General features: G+C 42.0%; 1 protein-coding gene across 1 annotated transcript in view; it reads left to right on the top strand.

Annotated features, from left to right (window-relative positions):
- Ctnnal1 (catenin alpha like 1) overlaps nt 1–13,825 on the top strand; it is a 57,081-nt gene that overhangs the window by 16,888 nt on the left and 26,368 nt on the right. Inside the window, exons 2-6 of the mRNA XM_051187832.1 lie at nt 128–317; nt 6,543–6,730; nt 9,616–9,735; nt 12,049–12,138; nt 13,217–13,387. Coding sequence (XP_051043789.1) covers nt 128–317; nt 6,543–6,730; nt 9,616–9,735; nt 12,049–12,138; nt 13,217–13,387 — 759 coding nt within the window. The remainder of the gene's footprint in view (nt 1–127; nt 318–6,542; nt 6,731–9,615; nt 9,736–12,048; nt 12,139–13,216; nt 13,388–13,825) is intronic.

Here is a 13,825-nt window from a genome sequence, read left to right as displayed (position 1 = left end):
TCTCTTGGGGTTAGTCTGATATGCTGGGTTTAATTTTTTTGACCTTTGTGATATCTTTTTTTTTTTTTTTAAAGAATTGAGATAAAAGTTTTAAAAGTTGCTTCGATTTTTTTTTTTAAACTTTTAGATCACCACACTTATCAACCATAAAGATAATACTAAAAAGTCTGATAAAACTCTGCAAGCAATTCAGCGTGTGGGACAAGCTGTCAACTTGGCAGTTGGAAGATTTGTTAAAGTAGGGGAAGCTATAGCCAATGAAAACTGGGATTTGAAAGAAGAAATTAATATTGCCTGCATTGAGGCTAAACAAGCAGGTATGTGAATGTTTATCTACCTTTTGTTTGTTTATTTGCTGCTTTTTTTTTTTAGGAGACAAGGTCTTATTATGTAAACCTTGCTTACCTGGAACTTTTTATGTAGACCAGGCTGGCTTTGAACTCATAGAGGTCCAGCTGCCTCCACCTCTGCCTCCCAAGTGCTGGAATTAAAGCCATGTGCCACCATACTGTCTTAGTTAGGGTTTTCTATTGCTGTGAAGAGATACCATGACCACAGCAGCTCTTCTAAAGGAAACATTTAATTGGGGTGGCTCACTTACAGTTTCAGAGGTTCAGTCCATTATCATCATGACAGGAGCATGACAGTGTGCAGCAGACATGGTGCTAGAGGGGAGCTGAGAGTCCTACATCTTGCAGGCACTCTGCAGTATCCTGAGCATAGGAAAACCTCAAAGCCCACCCCCACAGTGACACACTTCCTCCAACAAGACCACACCCACTCCAGCAAAGCCACACTTCCTAATAATGCCACTCCCTATGAGATTATGGGGGCAGCTACATTCAGACTATCACACGTATGAGGCAGATTTTACTACATAGGCCAGACTCTCCTCCAACATAATAGTAGTCCTGCCCTAGTCTTCCAAGTCGCCATGTCCACCTGTGAATACTTATTTTAAAGGCTGTTTATACCAATCTTGTTGCTCTGGATATTATGGCAGATCCTTACCATTCATTTTGAGGCAGTCTCACTGTGTATCCAGTTGTACTGGAGCTCATGGTATAAACCAGGTTGGTCTTCACCTTGAAGGTTTACCTTAACCTTTACCTGCCTCTGGATCCCAAGTCTTAGAATTGCAGGTGTGTGTGCCTACACCCAATATAACTTAAGAATTTGTTTTCTACAGTGCTGGGGATTGAACTCTGGGCTGTTCTTATGCTAATCAAGTTATCACCAAGCTACATCCCTGACAAAATAGTTTTGCTTTGAGTTAAGATATCCAAGAACATTAATGAACTAAGTTGGCTTTTAGTAATGTTGGGCCTCTCCTGACTCCAGTTCTAAGCCTGAAACATAGGATTCATTCACTGGTTAGAGTAGTGGCATGTCATGCTGGCCATTAGCAGCTGAGGTGGGCAATATGCAGAAGAGAAGTTGAGAGAGGGTTACAAAGGAAGGTAGAGAGATTTCAGAGGAAGCATTTACATAGAACCAGCCTAACAGGCAGTGTGATGCAGTTGCAAGAGCAGGAAGAATGCACAGTGCACTTGGTGGTGAACAGTAGAATGAGGATGTTAACTAAAGGACAGAAGGACTCAGGCTAGACTCTCAGGCTTCTAGACGTTTGTTGATTTAGGGAACAGCTTTATGCGAAAGGCAGAGGAGAAGGTCTTACCCTATATGTTGTTTCTATTTTTCCCATTATAAAAAAAAGGTTTGAATTGTGTTATAATAAAAGACATGGTAAATGATTCTATTAAAATAAGAGAGAAAAAAAAAAAACTCACCAGACTTTTTGGCAAAGATGAATATTTAATTAAGCATGAAATTTATCTTAGTACTTCCTGGAAAACAAGACAAAAATGTGAGAAACAGAGGGCTCTATAATCCTCATTGTTTGCCGAGAGGAAACAAAGCAGTTTGTAAGAGGAGAGTCCTATTTTCCTGGCACGGCATTATTCCGTGGGCACGTAGACAGCACATTACAGAGTACAGTAGACAATGCAGAGAAAGCAGAAAGGTGTTCTCCGGGTGTTCCTGATAAGCAAGAGGGACAGGGGTGGGCCTTACAGGGAATGAGCAGTGTGAGGTCTTGTACTGTCTTAGCTTTGTCACCCTGTTCTCAGTGTGAGCTGACAGCCTCAGCCAAGGACCAGGCAGGTCCCTCCTGGTGGCATGAGCTTCACACACCATCTCTTTTAAGCTGACAGAAGTGCCCCTCTTCGCACCTGTGGGACTCCTGAAGTTACATAATAAGAAAGCTTTACCCTCCAGACAGACTGGGAACTTTCTGGCTTAGTCAGCCCTCGGTAGTCCTTTTCTCCTGGGCAGTTTGTGTACCCTTCAGTGCAAAAATACGAAGAAGCAGTGATTATGACTTGGATGGAGCTTAGAGTTAAATTGCTTACATTCCAGTCCACCTCCTCCAACTAGGCAGAGCCTCAGTGTTCCCGTGGAAAAATGGGGGTATTCATATTTGTAGAAGGGTTGTTACATGATGCGTGTATGCATTTGGCACAAATAAGTGTTCAACAAATTTTCATGTCCTAATTATTGCATTTTGTTTTGTCTCTCATTTGAGTTACTGCATTGTTTTTACTTTGACTTGACTACATGTCAAGATCTATATTTTATATGGTTGTTCAGTAAATAGTTTTGTTAGAATTTCTTGGAGTTTTCACTCTAAGTGACTATACTAGCTCATTGCTTATAATAAATTAGAAATGACAGCCGTGGAACTGTACACTCTGTGCCTTTGTTGGGAATTCCTTCTAGTCTAAACTTGGAAGAGCTTCAATGGGAAGGGGATACTCGGCCCTGTTCTATAGTGGACCAAGGGTTACTCCCCACTTACTGATTTGGTGAATGTCCAGGGCTCAGTCAGAGAAAAGAATGGTTAAACAGGCTCTTATGCAGTGCCTTTGGTGGCTGGAAGTGATAGGAAAATGGTCATTTTCCAGAGGAACAAAGAAAACATCTTTTCTTTCAGCTATTGCTGCTAGAACACAAACTCAGCCATTTCCTCTGCTCCTTCCACCACAATAAAGGTTAGTTCTGAGCACATTTGTCCTCTGCAGATTTTGCCATAAAAATTTGGTGACACAACAATTTCCATTGCTGTGCAGCAAGCAAGTTGCCTTCTATGCAGCCATGTCTCAGACTGAGTCAGGAGTGGCTTCCCTGGACCATCCTGGGTCAGCACATCTAATGTTGGGTGGAGATGTCTGCTGGGCCTTAGTTATCTGCAGGCTTCACTGTGCTGGAGATGTGTTTTGTGAGCTCCCAATGTTGCTGGCAGGCTTCACTTTCTGGTTGACTGTTGGTCATCATGTGGATATTTTTGTAGTAAGGCTGCCTGTAACCTGGTACAAGTTTTTAAAAACTCATAGTGTGTGTGTGTGTGTGTGTGTGTGTGTGTGTGTGTGTGTGTGTGTGTCTGTGTGTGTGTGTGTGTGTGTGTGTCTGTGTGTCTGTGTGTCTGTGTCTGTGGCCATGTACTGTTGCTGGAGGTTTTCTTGTCCCGCCATGTCTCATGGCAGCTTTGCCCCAAATAAGCACACAAAGACACTGTATTATTAAACTGTTGACCAATGACTAGGGCTTCTTATTGGCTAGCTATATCTTAATTATTAACCCATTTCTATTAATCTATGTATTTCCACATGAGAATGCCTGTCATGTTTTATCCTTCCGGTCTCCTCATAACATCCCTCTCTGCCTACCTTTCCCAGAATTCTCCTCATCTCCTAGCCCTGCCTATCTTCCTGCCTCTACTGGCTATAGGCCAAACAGTGTTTTATTCATCAACTAATAAGAGAAACATATATATGGAAGGACATCCACCACCAATGTACATTCCACAGTGCATGTGTAGCAGTTAGAGGATAACACTTGGGAGTCAGTTTTTTTAAAATGGTTTGAGAGAGTAAAGTCAGGGCATCAGACTTTCATGGCAAGTGCTATTGCCCCCAGCCATCTCACTGGCTTGACCTGAGAGGATTTGATTGCTTAATTTCAGAAGTGGCATGCCTCCTCTTCTGCCCAGCAGTCTGAGGACAGTATGGTAGAGGACACTTGATAGACATGGGTACCAGCAGGTAGAGCTTTTGGAGGCTGACTACCATAAACTTTTATTGATCAGTAAAGCATCAGTTAGTTATCTATATTTAGTGACCTGTGTTTTATGCTTACCTGCTGCTGTCTGAAATTAAATTTATCATTTCCTTCCTGAGTTTTTCTGACTGTCTGTAAATGATTTTGTTTTTCCTCCTTTCCTTTCTATCTTTCTTTCTTCCTTCCTTCCTTTCTTTCTTTCTTCCTTTCTTTCTCTCTCTCTCTTTTTTCTTTCATCACTGGTCAGCTACTAGGTTTATATTTTCTTTCCTCACTGCCTCCTAAATCACTTTCTTTATGTCTTCTGGCTACTATTTGTGAAGTCCTCGCCCCTGCATTAACAGCTGCCCTGCTTTAAGTCACCTTTTCCAGTCTGTTCTATGTTTTCCCAGCAACTGCCCATTCTAAATATTAACTGTTTTGTATCCCGTGATTTGGTCATAAAGATTCTAATATTTTTTTGGTAAGATTTTTTTTTTGTTACCAGCCAAGACATCATTGAATGTATTTAATAAAATTAATAATAGAAGACCTTCTGTGAGAAACTTAGTCATCAGACATACATATTTTCAGGACCCCAAATTTATCTTAAACAAAATTATTTTTAAAATCTTATTAATTGTAGCAGTAAGGAGTTTTTGAGAATCACATTGTATTAATTACTTTTCTACTGCTGTGATAAAACATTATCAATGTGTGGTAGCTAAATGTAATTGGCTCCCATAATCTCTTAGGGAATGGCACTATTAGGAGATGTGTTTTTTTTTTTGGAGTGAGTAAGTCCTTGTTAGAGGAATGTGTTACTCTGGGGGTGGACTTTGAGGTTTCCCATACTCAGGATACCGCCCAGAACTCAGTTGACTTCCTGTCATCTGTAAGATGTAGGACTGTCAGCTTCAGCACCATGTCTGCTGTCATACTCCCCATCATAATGGTAATAGATTGAACCTCTGAAGCTGTAAGCAGCAACCTACCTCAGTTAAATGTTTTCTGTAAAAGACTTACCATGGTCATGGTGTCTCTTCATAGCAGAAACCTAACTGACACACAAGGGCAACTGATAGAATAAAGAATAGAGGGTTAGTTACATCTAGTCCATGGCGCTGGAGTAAAGCCAGGGTGTCAGGAGCAGGAAACTGCCTTGCACATGGAAACCAGAGAGAATGAACTAACTAGTAATGGCTTTAACTCTCAAAGACCACCTATCATGACACAATTCCCCCAACAAGGCCACATTTTCTAAACCCCCCAAACAGTGCCATAACCAACTGGGGACCTAATGCCGGAGACCACGGGCCACTCTCATTCAAACCATTACACAAAGCTTGCCTTCATCTTTTAGGAGAGCAAATATTTGTATAGTTTTAACAATTAGCTTGATGGCAATTAGAGGAAAGAATTTTTCTAGAGGGTTGGAAATTTGTATCCTAGAATGGTCTTTCTTCCCTGGGCACCAAAATAAATGTGTCTGAGGCTGAAGAGATGCCTCAGTTGTTCCTGGCACCCACATGATGGTTCACAACCGTCAGTAACTGCAGTTTCAGTGGATCTGATGTAGTATACAGATGTATATATATATACAGGCAAAATATCCTTACACATAAAAAACAAAAATAAATATAACAGTCTTTAAAAAAAATTACTGGGCATGGTGATACACGCTTTGAATCCTAGCACATGGAGGCTGTGAGTTTGTGGCCAGTCTGGTCTACTCAGCAAGTTTCAGATCAGCCATGAAACTTGGCTACTCAGTGGTGAGGGCCCTGTCTTAAAACAAAACAGAACTACACAAAAACAAGTATCTGTCAGCAATTACAAACTTGAAGTTCAGCCAGGGTTTGAACTCTCAAGGTTAAGAGTCTTACTTGGTCTACTTACCCTAACCTGTCTCAAGGCAGAGCAACAAATAGATTTCTTATGTATCTATTGTTCATTAATCCAGCCCCACCTCTGCCTTTTTAAGACGTTAACCCTTAACCTAAAGCCTTGTCTGTCTGTTGTGCTCTGATGTCCCTCCAAACCCAAGCTTCTTTAGACAGTGATGACTGACAGCACCCCCTCCTTCCTCAGCTCTCTCTGGGGGCCTCATTTATGCCTGGGCACCTGTGTTGTGCTCAGTGTTCCTGAGTTAGATGTTTGGTTCTTGACTTCTGGGACTTTTCTTTTGTCTTATACAGAGGCAGCTTTTAGATTGTGTGGTTGGTCAAACTACTAGGAAGACAAATTGTATTTTTCTGACCAGGTCAAAGTTTGTCACGGTTCTAAGAGTGCACTGTTGTTGTTTGTTTTGCTAGAAAGCATCATAGGAGCCACCTGAGCATTTCTTGTGCCTGAAGTTCCCATGCATACTGTAGTCAAGATGAGAGAAAATTCTGTCTGTTTGTTTAAGTGTTTATTTCCAACATAATATCCCCTTTTCTTGCTAGGAGAGACGATTGCAGCACTCACGGATGTGACCAAATCCAATCATGTGGAATTGGATGGCCAGACCACCATTTTGACAGACAAAACAGGAGTTGTGCAGGCCGCCAGGCTGCTGCTCTCCTCAGTGACAAAGGTGTTGCTGCTGGCAGACCGAGTAGTCATCAAGCAGATAGTGACATCAAGAAACAAGGTATTCACTTGTGGCCATGTTTGTGTCTTAGGGTGACTCAAAAGCCTTGCTAAGGTAAAATCCAGATAATTTGGCTCTGCTTATTAATTTATTTATTTGTAGACCCATTGTCCAGAATTTAAAATAGTGCCTTTCCTACAACTACCATCTCCAATTTACTAAGCCTAAACTTTTATTCATTTCTATTTTTAAAAACAATATAAGTGTTTTATGTATGTGATTGTTTGCCTGTGTCTATGTCTGTGGATCATGTTCATGCCTGGTGTTCACAGAGGCCAGAACGGAGTGTCATATCTCCTGAAACTGGACTTACAGATGGTTATGAGTTGCCATGAGGGTGCTGGGAATTGAACCTGAATTCTCTGGAAGAATAGTCAGTGTTCTTAACCACTAAGTCCCTGGCTTAAAATTTTAAATGCAAATAATGTTTCTCATTTAACAATAACAACACAACAAAAATCTTGTTGAGACTTACTGCCGAAAGGCTTAAATGTATGCAGTTTGGGGAAGAAAAGCTAAACTGATCTTGTTTGCAGTCGAGACCTAGTTAACACATATCCTGAATCCCAAATCAGAGAGTAACTTTTTATTAGCTAAAGACAAATGTAAATCACTGGGCTCTGGCTGTAGCCCGGTAGGTAGAGTGCTTGGCTAGCATGCACCAAGCATGTTCCAATCCTGTAATCACAGCACTCGGGAAATGGAGGCCGGATGATCAGGAGGTCAAGGCCAGCCTCAGCTACATAGAAGTTTGAGACCAGCCTGGGCTACTTGAGACCTTGTCCACAGCTACAAAGTTCTGTATATAGAGTCCTTAAATATCTCTAAAGAATGGACGAGCTCCCGAAGACAGTGGCCAAGCACCTCCAAGTGAGGTGGAGGTGATCAAGTTAGCCACAGAGGAGTGTCTCCTCTCAGCAGATCTGAGGGTGGCCCTGTTAACCCCTTCTCCCATCCCCCAGGAATGTCTAGCAAACCAAAAAGTGAAAGTTTAAAGAGAAAAAGAAATCGGAGAGAGTGACAAACAAAAGGAAGATTTTCCTGTCTTTGTGAAATGGAGGCTGCGCTCTGTGTCCTATCTTCCTTATCTGTGGAACTGCTTGTGTTTCCTGAGCTGCCTGGGCAGGTTAGCAGGCCAAATGTCTCCATATCCTCATTAAAAATGAACAAGCACAGGATATCTGTGTTTTTCTAACCTATCTTGCTCTGGCCAAAATTCAGAAGTTATTTTAGAAAAAAAAACTATCAGAAAATATGTTTCACTTTGTTTACTCTTTCTTACGTCAAGGAAGCAGCATTTTCTGCTGGCTCTCCTGTGCGTAGGTCCATGCTCTCTCTGCTCCCTTCTCTTTGCCCACAATCTCTTGGCAGTTGATCTCTTCCTCACAGCAGCTCCCGACCAATCTAAACTAGTTTTCAACTGTGAATTCTTAAAACCCCATCCTACTTCTCTATCTGTAGATTTCTTCCTTTCCATTTTCTTCTAAAATGGGAGTTCTTCTAATCCTGGTTCAACAATCTGTCTAGTTTCTGTTTTTGTTTTGTTTTTTTCTTCTCAGTGCCTTCTTAGTTCTTATTGCCACCTTCTCAACTTTCTGTTGCTATAATAAAATGCCTAAAGCTAGGTACTTTGTAAAGGAAAATTTGTTTGGCTTGCCTTCTCTTCAGCCCCTGACTAGCCAAATAGGTGAGCTCCAGGTTAGGACCCTGCCTCAGTACATAGAGAGGAGAGGAATTAGTGAACACACCCAATGTCAAGCTCGGTCCTTCACCTATGTGTACACATGTGTATCTGCACACACATTTACTCACACATGTGCATATATACACACATATACACCAATAAATACTTAACATGAAAAAAGTTTAAAGTCATCCATAGGGAGTTTGAGGTCAGCCTAGGCTAGGGACTGTGTGTCAAAGACCAAAACAACCAACCAACCAAAACCCCTAAATACACCAAGGAAGATCTCATTCATGAAGTCAAGTGGGAGGAAGCAAAGGATGGGCAGAACTGCTGTTATTGCTATGCTCAGACAGGCTCAGAGGGCGTGTGTCTGCAGGTCCTGTGCCTTCATGTGAGACTTGGTGGAATCTTCACAAGATGGGATCTATTCAGAGGCCGATAAGTCACTGCAGGCATTGCCTTCAGAGGCAATTAACACAGCCTTCACAAATCCCTTTAAGAGTTACTATTATTAGAAGGTAAGATTGAGTGGGGGGGTGGCTCTCATGCCTGTAGTCTCAGCTCTTGAGAGGCTGAGGCAATAGGATCACCATGAGTTCAGGCCCAGACTCCGGGGATATGTAGTGAGTCTAAGGCCAGCCTCTTACACTGAGAGACCATGCAAAGAACAGAATCTACCTGTAGGTAGAGACATGCCAATCCAATAGGGAAGCTCAGGGACCTGCCTAGGAGACCCCTAGAAAGGCAGGGTCACCCAGCATAGTGTGCTTTTCGTTTTCAGGATTTTTTGCTTCAGTGCAGTCCCTAATCCCAGAGGTTTACCTGGTTCTGTGTTAGGCCTGCCCTTTGCTTTTCACCTATCTTTTTCTTGCAGATGCTTTTAACTCCCTAAGCCCTATTTAGTCATTATTAATTTTTTTCTTCCTTTGAAGTTATAAATAAACCCATACCTCCTTACCCTAAAACCAAGTCATTGCCCTAAGTGGTCTATTGACCCAGCTTTTATGTCTTAGAGGCCCTTCTCTGGTGTCTCTCTCTCTCTCTCTCTCTCTCTCTCTCTCTCTGTGTGTGTCTGTGATTCTTTTTTCTCAGCTTTCCCATGGAATTTAGAGCCCCTCTTGTTTACCTTCACTAAGTTCATCTCTGAAGTTTCAGTCTGTGTTTATTGCCCAACAATAAAATATTTTCTGTTTTGCAGGTTCTTGCAACTATGGAGAGACTAGAGAAAGTAAACAGCTTTCAGGAGTTTGTTCAGATATTCAGTCAGTTTGGAAATGAAATGGTGGAGTTTGCACATCTAACGGGAGACAGGCAAAATGTATGTACTTAGCACATTGAAAAGTCTTCAGATAAATGCATATCTTTTACTTTGGATGGAAATTCAACCTTTTGAATCACTTGAATTGATTCCTTTAGTCACTAAATCTGTAATCTTGGTCTTAAAACCCTTTCTTTATAAGTAATCCAGGGTATGTAGTGGATTTATGTGTCTTTTTTTTTTTTTTACATATATGGTAATTAATAATGCCTGCACTGGGGACAGTCTGGCTGTGTGGAAAGCCCATCTTTTCCTTTCATGAACTGTTCCAGACAAATTGAACTGGAATGTATAATTTAAGAATATTTTCTGTATATTTGTTTACTTACTATACTAGATTGCTATTAAGAATGCATGCCATTGTTCTATTTGCACTGGCTATATTATGTATAGCACTGGCTATACACATGATTATACTTAATATTCAAAAGCATCCCTACAAACTGTTGTTGTTAGTGTTTTATACATAAGGGAACCAAACCTGAGATGAAGGGATTTTTTCCTAAGGTCACTTTGCTAATGGATGAAATTGGTTATATCTATTTCTAAAGCCTGTCATTCTTAACCTGCATCCCTTGGTGTCTTTTCTTTGGGACTTGTTCCCAAATTCAGACCAATGTTTCTAAGTGTGGGGGGAGGTAGAATACCACAGCATGTCAAAATAGACTCTTTCCAGTTGGGATGTTTGCTTATAAACCCATCTTGCCAGCAGGCCTGACCTGTAGTACATTCTCCCTCAGGCTACTCTTTCAGTTTTAGACATAAGCTATCCTGGTTGTAGCCACAGTTGGGAGACAGGCATTGGCCTGGGAAATGGCAGGCTGGAGAGTAATATTTGTGCTGAAAACACTGGAAGTATAGGTGGCTGACAAGGTGGCTGGGTGGGTAAAGGCACTTGCTTTGAGTTCAGTCCCCAGGATCCACATGGTGGAAGGAAATAACTGACTCCTGTAAGTTGTCTTCTGACCTCCACCTGAATGTAATGACATTCACAAGCCCATGCATTCCTGTGAGCACACACAGATACACAGACAGGCATACAGACACACAGACATAAAGCACACATGCTCGCTTGCATACAATATCAACAAATAAGTGTAATGCAAACTTTGCAAAGCCACCTGTATAACACCTTGTCTCATTTTCTTTTCTGCCACCATTGTTCTTTAATACTTACGTTTCATTTCTTTTTCTCTCATCATCCTTTCCCTCTGCCCTCCCCACACTCTTTCCCTATAGAGACTGTTAGCCTAAGTATTTTTTTATGACAGTTTATCTTCTAACCTTTTCTGGATCACCTGGGTAAGTGTAGTGTGACTCAGCTCCCTTGGCTGTTTCCTGCTGCCCACACAACTGGGAAACTTCCACTGTTATAGATTGATCTGTGGTTAGAAATTTGACCAGGAGCCAGGATGGTGGCTTACTCCTGTAATCCCAGCACTTGGGATTCTAAGGCAGGAGGATCACTATTAGTTTGAGGCCAACCTAGGCTGTTTAGTGACTTGCAGGGTAACCTGTGCTACATGGCAAGACCTTGCTTCAAAAAAATCACATCAAAAAAGCAAATAAAATTGTTCTGTAGAATATTTCTCCCAGGTCCAGTAAGACTGTGATCAACTCTTTTAAAGCTTGTGCACTTTGGCTGAAGAATAACCCTGGCTGGCTTGGAACTCACTGTGTAGACCAGGTTATCTTCAAATTTAAAGAGATCTTCCTGCTCTGCTTCCCCAGTGCTGGGGTTTAAGGCATGCACTACCTCACCTGGCAGGAGTATCTGTTCAGTTTAACTTATCAGATATAAGGTAGTAGGCATTTTCCCTGCTGGGGTTTTGGTAAGTGCTATGTCTGGCTCACTTTCTTAGTATTTGTTCCCAGAGTTCAAGCCCTTTCTTTCTTAATTTGGTCAGAATATGCTGGAAATAGCCATCAGCTAGCCTCTTTCTTCGTACTCAGCAGATTCACATTACTTACTGGGAATTGGAGTATTCTAGGTATTGAGGACTTAACAGTAAGGAAGCCTGCCCTATGGAGCTTCTGTTTTAGAGGGTGTGGGAGGAGGCAGACAGTAACACAGACATGTGGACTGCAGGTAAGTGACCTCAGAGAGGAAAATCATGGGTGAAAGGTGTGACTGTTTTCACCAAAACAGTGATGGGGTTTAGAAAACATTGTAGTCTCCTCCTCTTTTTTCTGTACTGAGCAGTGTGACTGGCCTTTTGGACCTTTTTTTTTTTTCTTGGAGTAAATGGCTTTTCAAAAGATCAGGTTGCTGATTTGGTCTTAGACTACCCAGTGTTTTGGTTTCATCTTTAGGATTTGAAAGATGAAAAGAAAAAGGCCAGCATGGCGGTGGCGAGGGCTGTGCTTGAGAAGGGCACCATGATGCTTCTCACGGCTTCAAAGGTAAGCGCCCCTATGTTCCTCATACCAGTCAGTGATGAGGAAAGCCTGAGCAAATGCATCAGTGCAGGAGGTTTACATTTTTATTTCATGTGCTCTTTCCTTATGCAGAGTACTGGACTCAGTCCATTGTGCCTGCTAAGTATGTAGTCCACCACCTCCCTACTGGGCATTTTTGAAGGGATGAAAGCAGTAGCTTAGAACCAAGTCAGTTCTGTTACTGTTATCATGAACGCCAACCTTCCTTCTGCAGCTCCTGAATCTGAGCCCACTTTGATTCAGCAGCTAAGCAGAAGACAGGGGATCAAGTACTGTGAACAGGGCCTGCCAGGCACTGGCACTCACGGCAGGGTTTGCCAGGCTACATGATCTAGTAAAGTCTGGGCAAGTCAGGATTGTTTAGCAGAACTAGTGGAGTATGGGGAATGAAGCCTCTGTTGGTTTCTTCCACGAATTCATGGCCTCTTCTTTTTATTTCTTCTTTTATAAAATGACTGGCCAGGAGTGCGTGTTCCAATGCAGTAATTGGTACAGTTCAGGGAGGAGCTGGTAAACATCTCCATAGGAGCTGGTAGAGAATTGCCTTTTCTTCTGCAGAATTCTTCTATCAGTATTTACTGATGCACTAGGATTAGCGAACCCACAGATGCTATGTTCATATCTAGAACCTGGAGTAGATCTTTATTTACATCTGGTTTTAAAAGTGAAAGATGCAGCCATAGTCATCTATCTTCTTGTTCAGTTTTCCCCATTCCTGTCTTGTTCTTGCTCATGTGAGGCGGCACGTTATGAAACAGTTTCAATTGTGATAAAGATACTGGGTTGTTCCATCATTGAAATCAAGATGAATTTAATGTTGATGTTTGAAGATGCAGCTTTTCTCTCTGGTCATTCACTTAACCTTGCTGTCGCTTTTTACTCATCCTGCTTCCACACTAGTGAGGAGAGGCAGCTGGGGGAGCCGGGGAGCCAGGAGATTTGGGTAAAGAACCATTTTTATTAGCATGGCATGCTCTCTGTAAGATTTTAACGTGTTACAGTGTGAGTTATTATTAAAATAAAAACCTCAACTCTTCTGAAGACATGTCTCAGGCATCCCAGCTGTGACTCAGCCCACAAAAACAAAGGAGGAGTGTTTGACCGCATGAGAGTGGCCCTGGATAAGGTCATTGAGATCGTGACTGAGTGCAGACCCAACGGAGAGACTGACAGCTCATCTGTCAGCATTTTTACTGGGATTAAAGAATTGAAGGTAAGAGTGAAGAGTAGGTTTTGCTCTTTTCCTTTTACATTTAAGAGAGCATCATTCTGTATTATGTTCTTATTTTGTGTAATGATTTAGAGTGGTTCTTCTGGGGGCTAGAAACATGGCTCACTGGTTGAGAGTGCTTGCTGCTTTCAAAGAGTACCAAAGTTAGCTTCCCAGCACCCACGTTGGATGGCTCCTAACTGCATGTGTCTAGCTGCAGGGAATCTGACATACTCTTTTAGCCTTCCTGGGTACCCATACTCATGTGCATCACTCCCCCCCCCACACACAAACACCCCCCCCCACACACACACATACAAAGCAATATATCTCAGGGGCTAGAGAGATGACTCAGTGCTTGACAACACAGGCTGCTCGTGTAGAGAACCAGTTCATTTGCTATACTTACATGGAAGCTCATAGCTGCTTGTAACTCCAGTT

The sequence above is a fragment of the Phodopus roborovskii genome, unplaced genomic scaffold (assembly GCF_943737965.1).
Source record: "Phodopus roborovskii unplaced genomic scaffold, PHOROB, whole genome shotgun sequence".
NCBI lineage: Eukaryota > Metazoa > Chordata > Mammalia > Rodentia > Cricetidae > Phodopus > Phodopus roborovskii.
The sequence above is the reverse complement of the archived record's forward strand: the minus strand, read 5'-3'. Positions and strand labels throughout refer to the sequence as shown.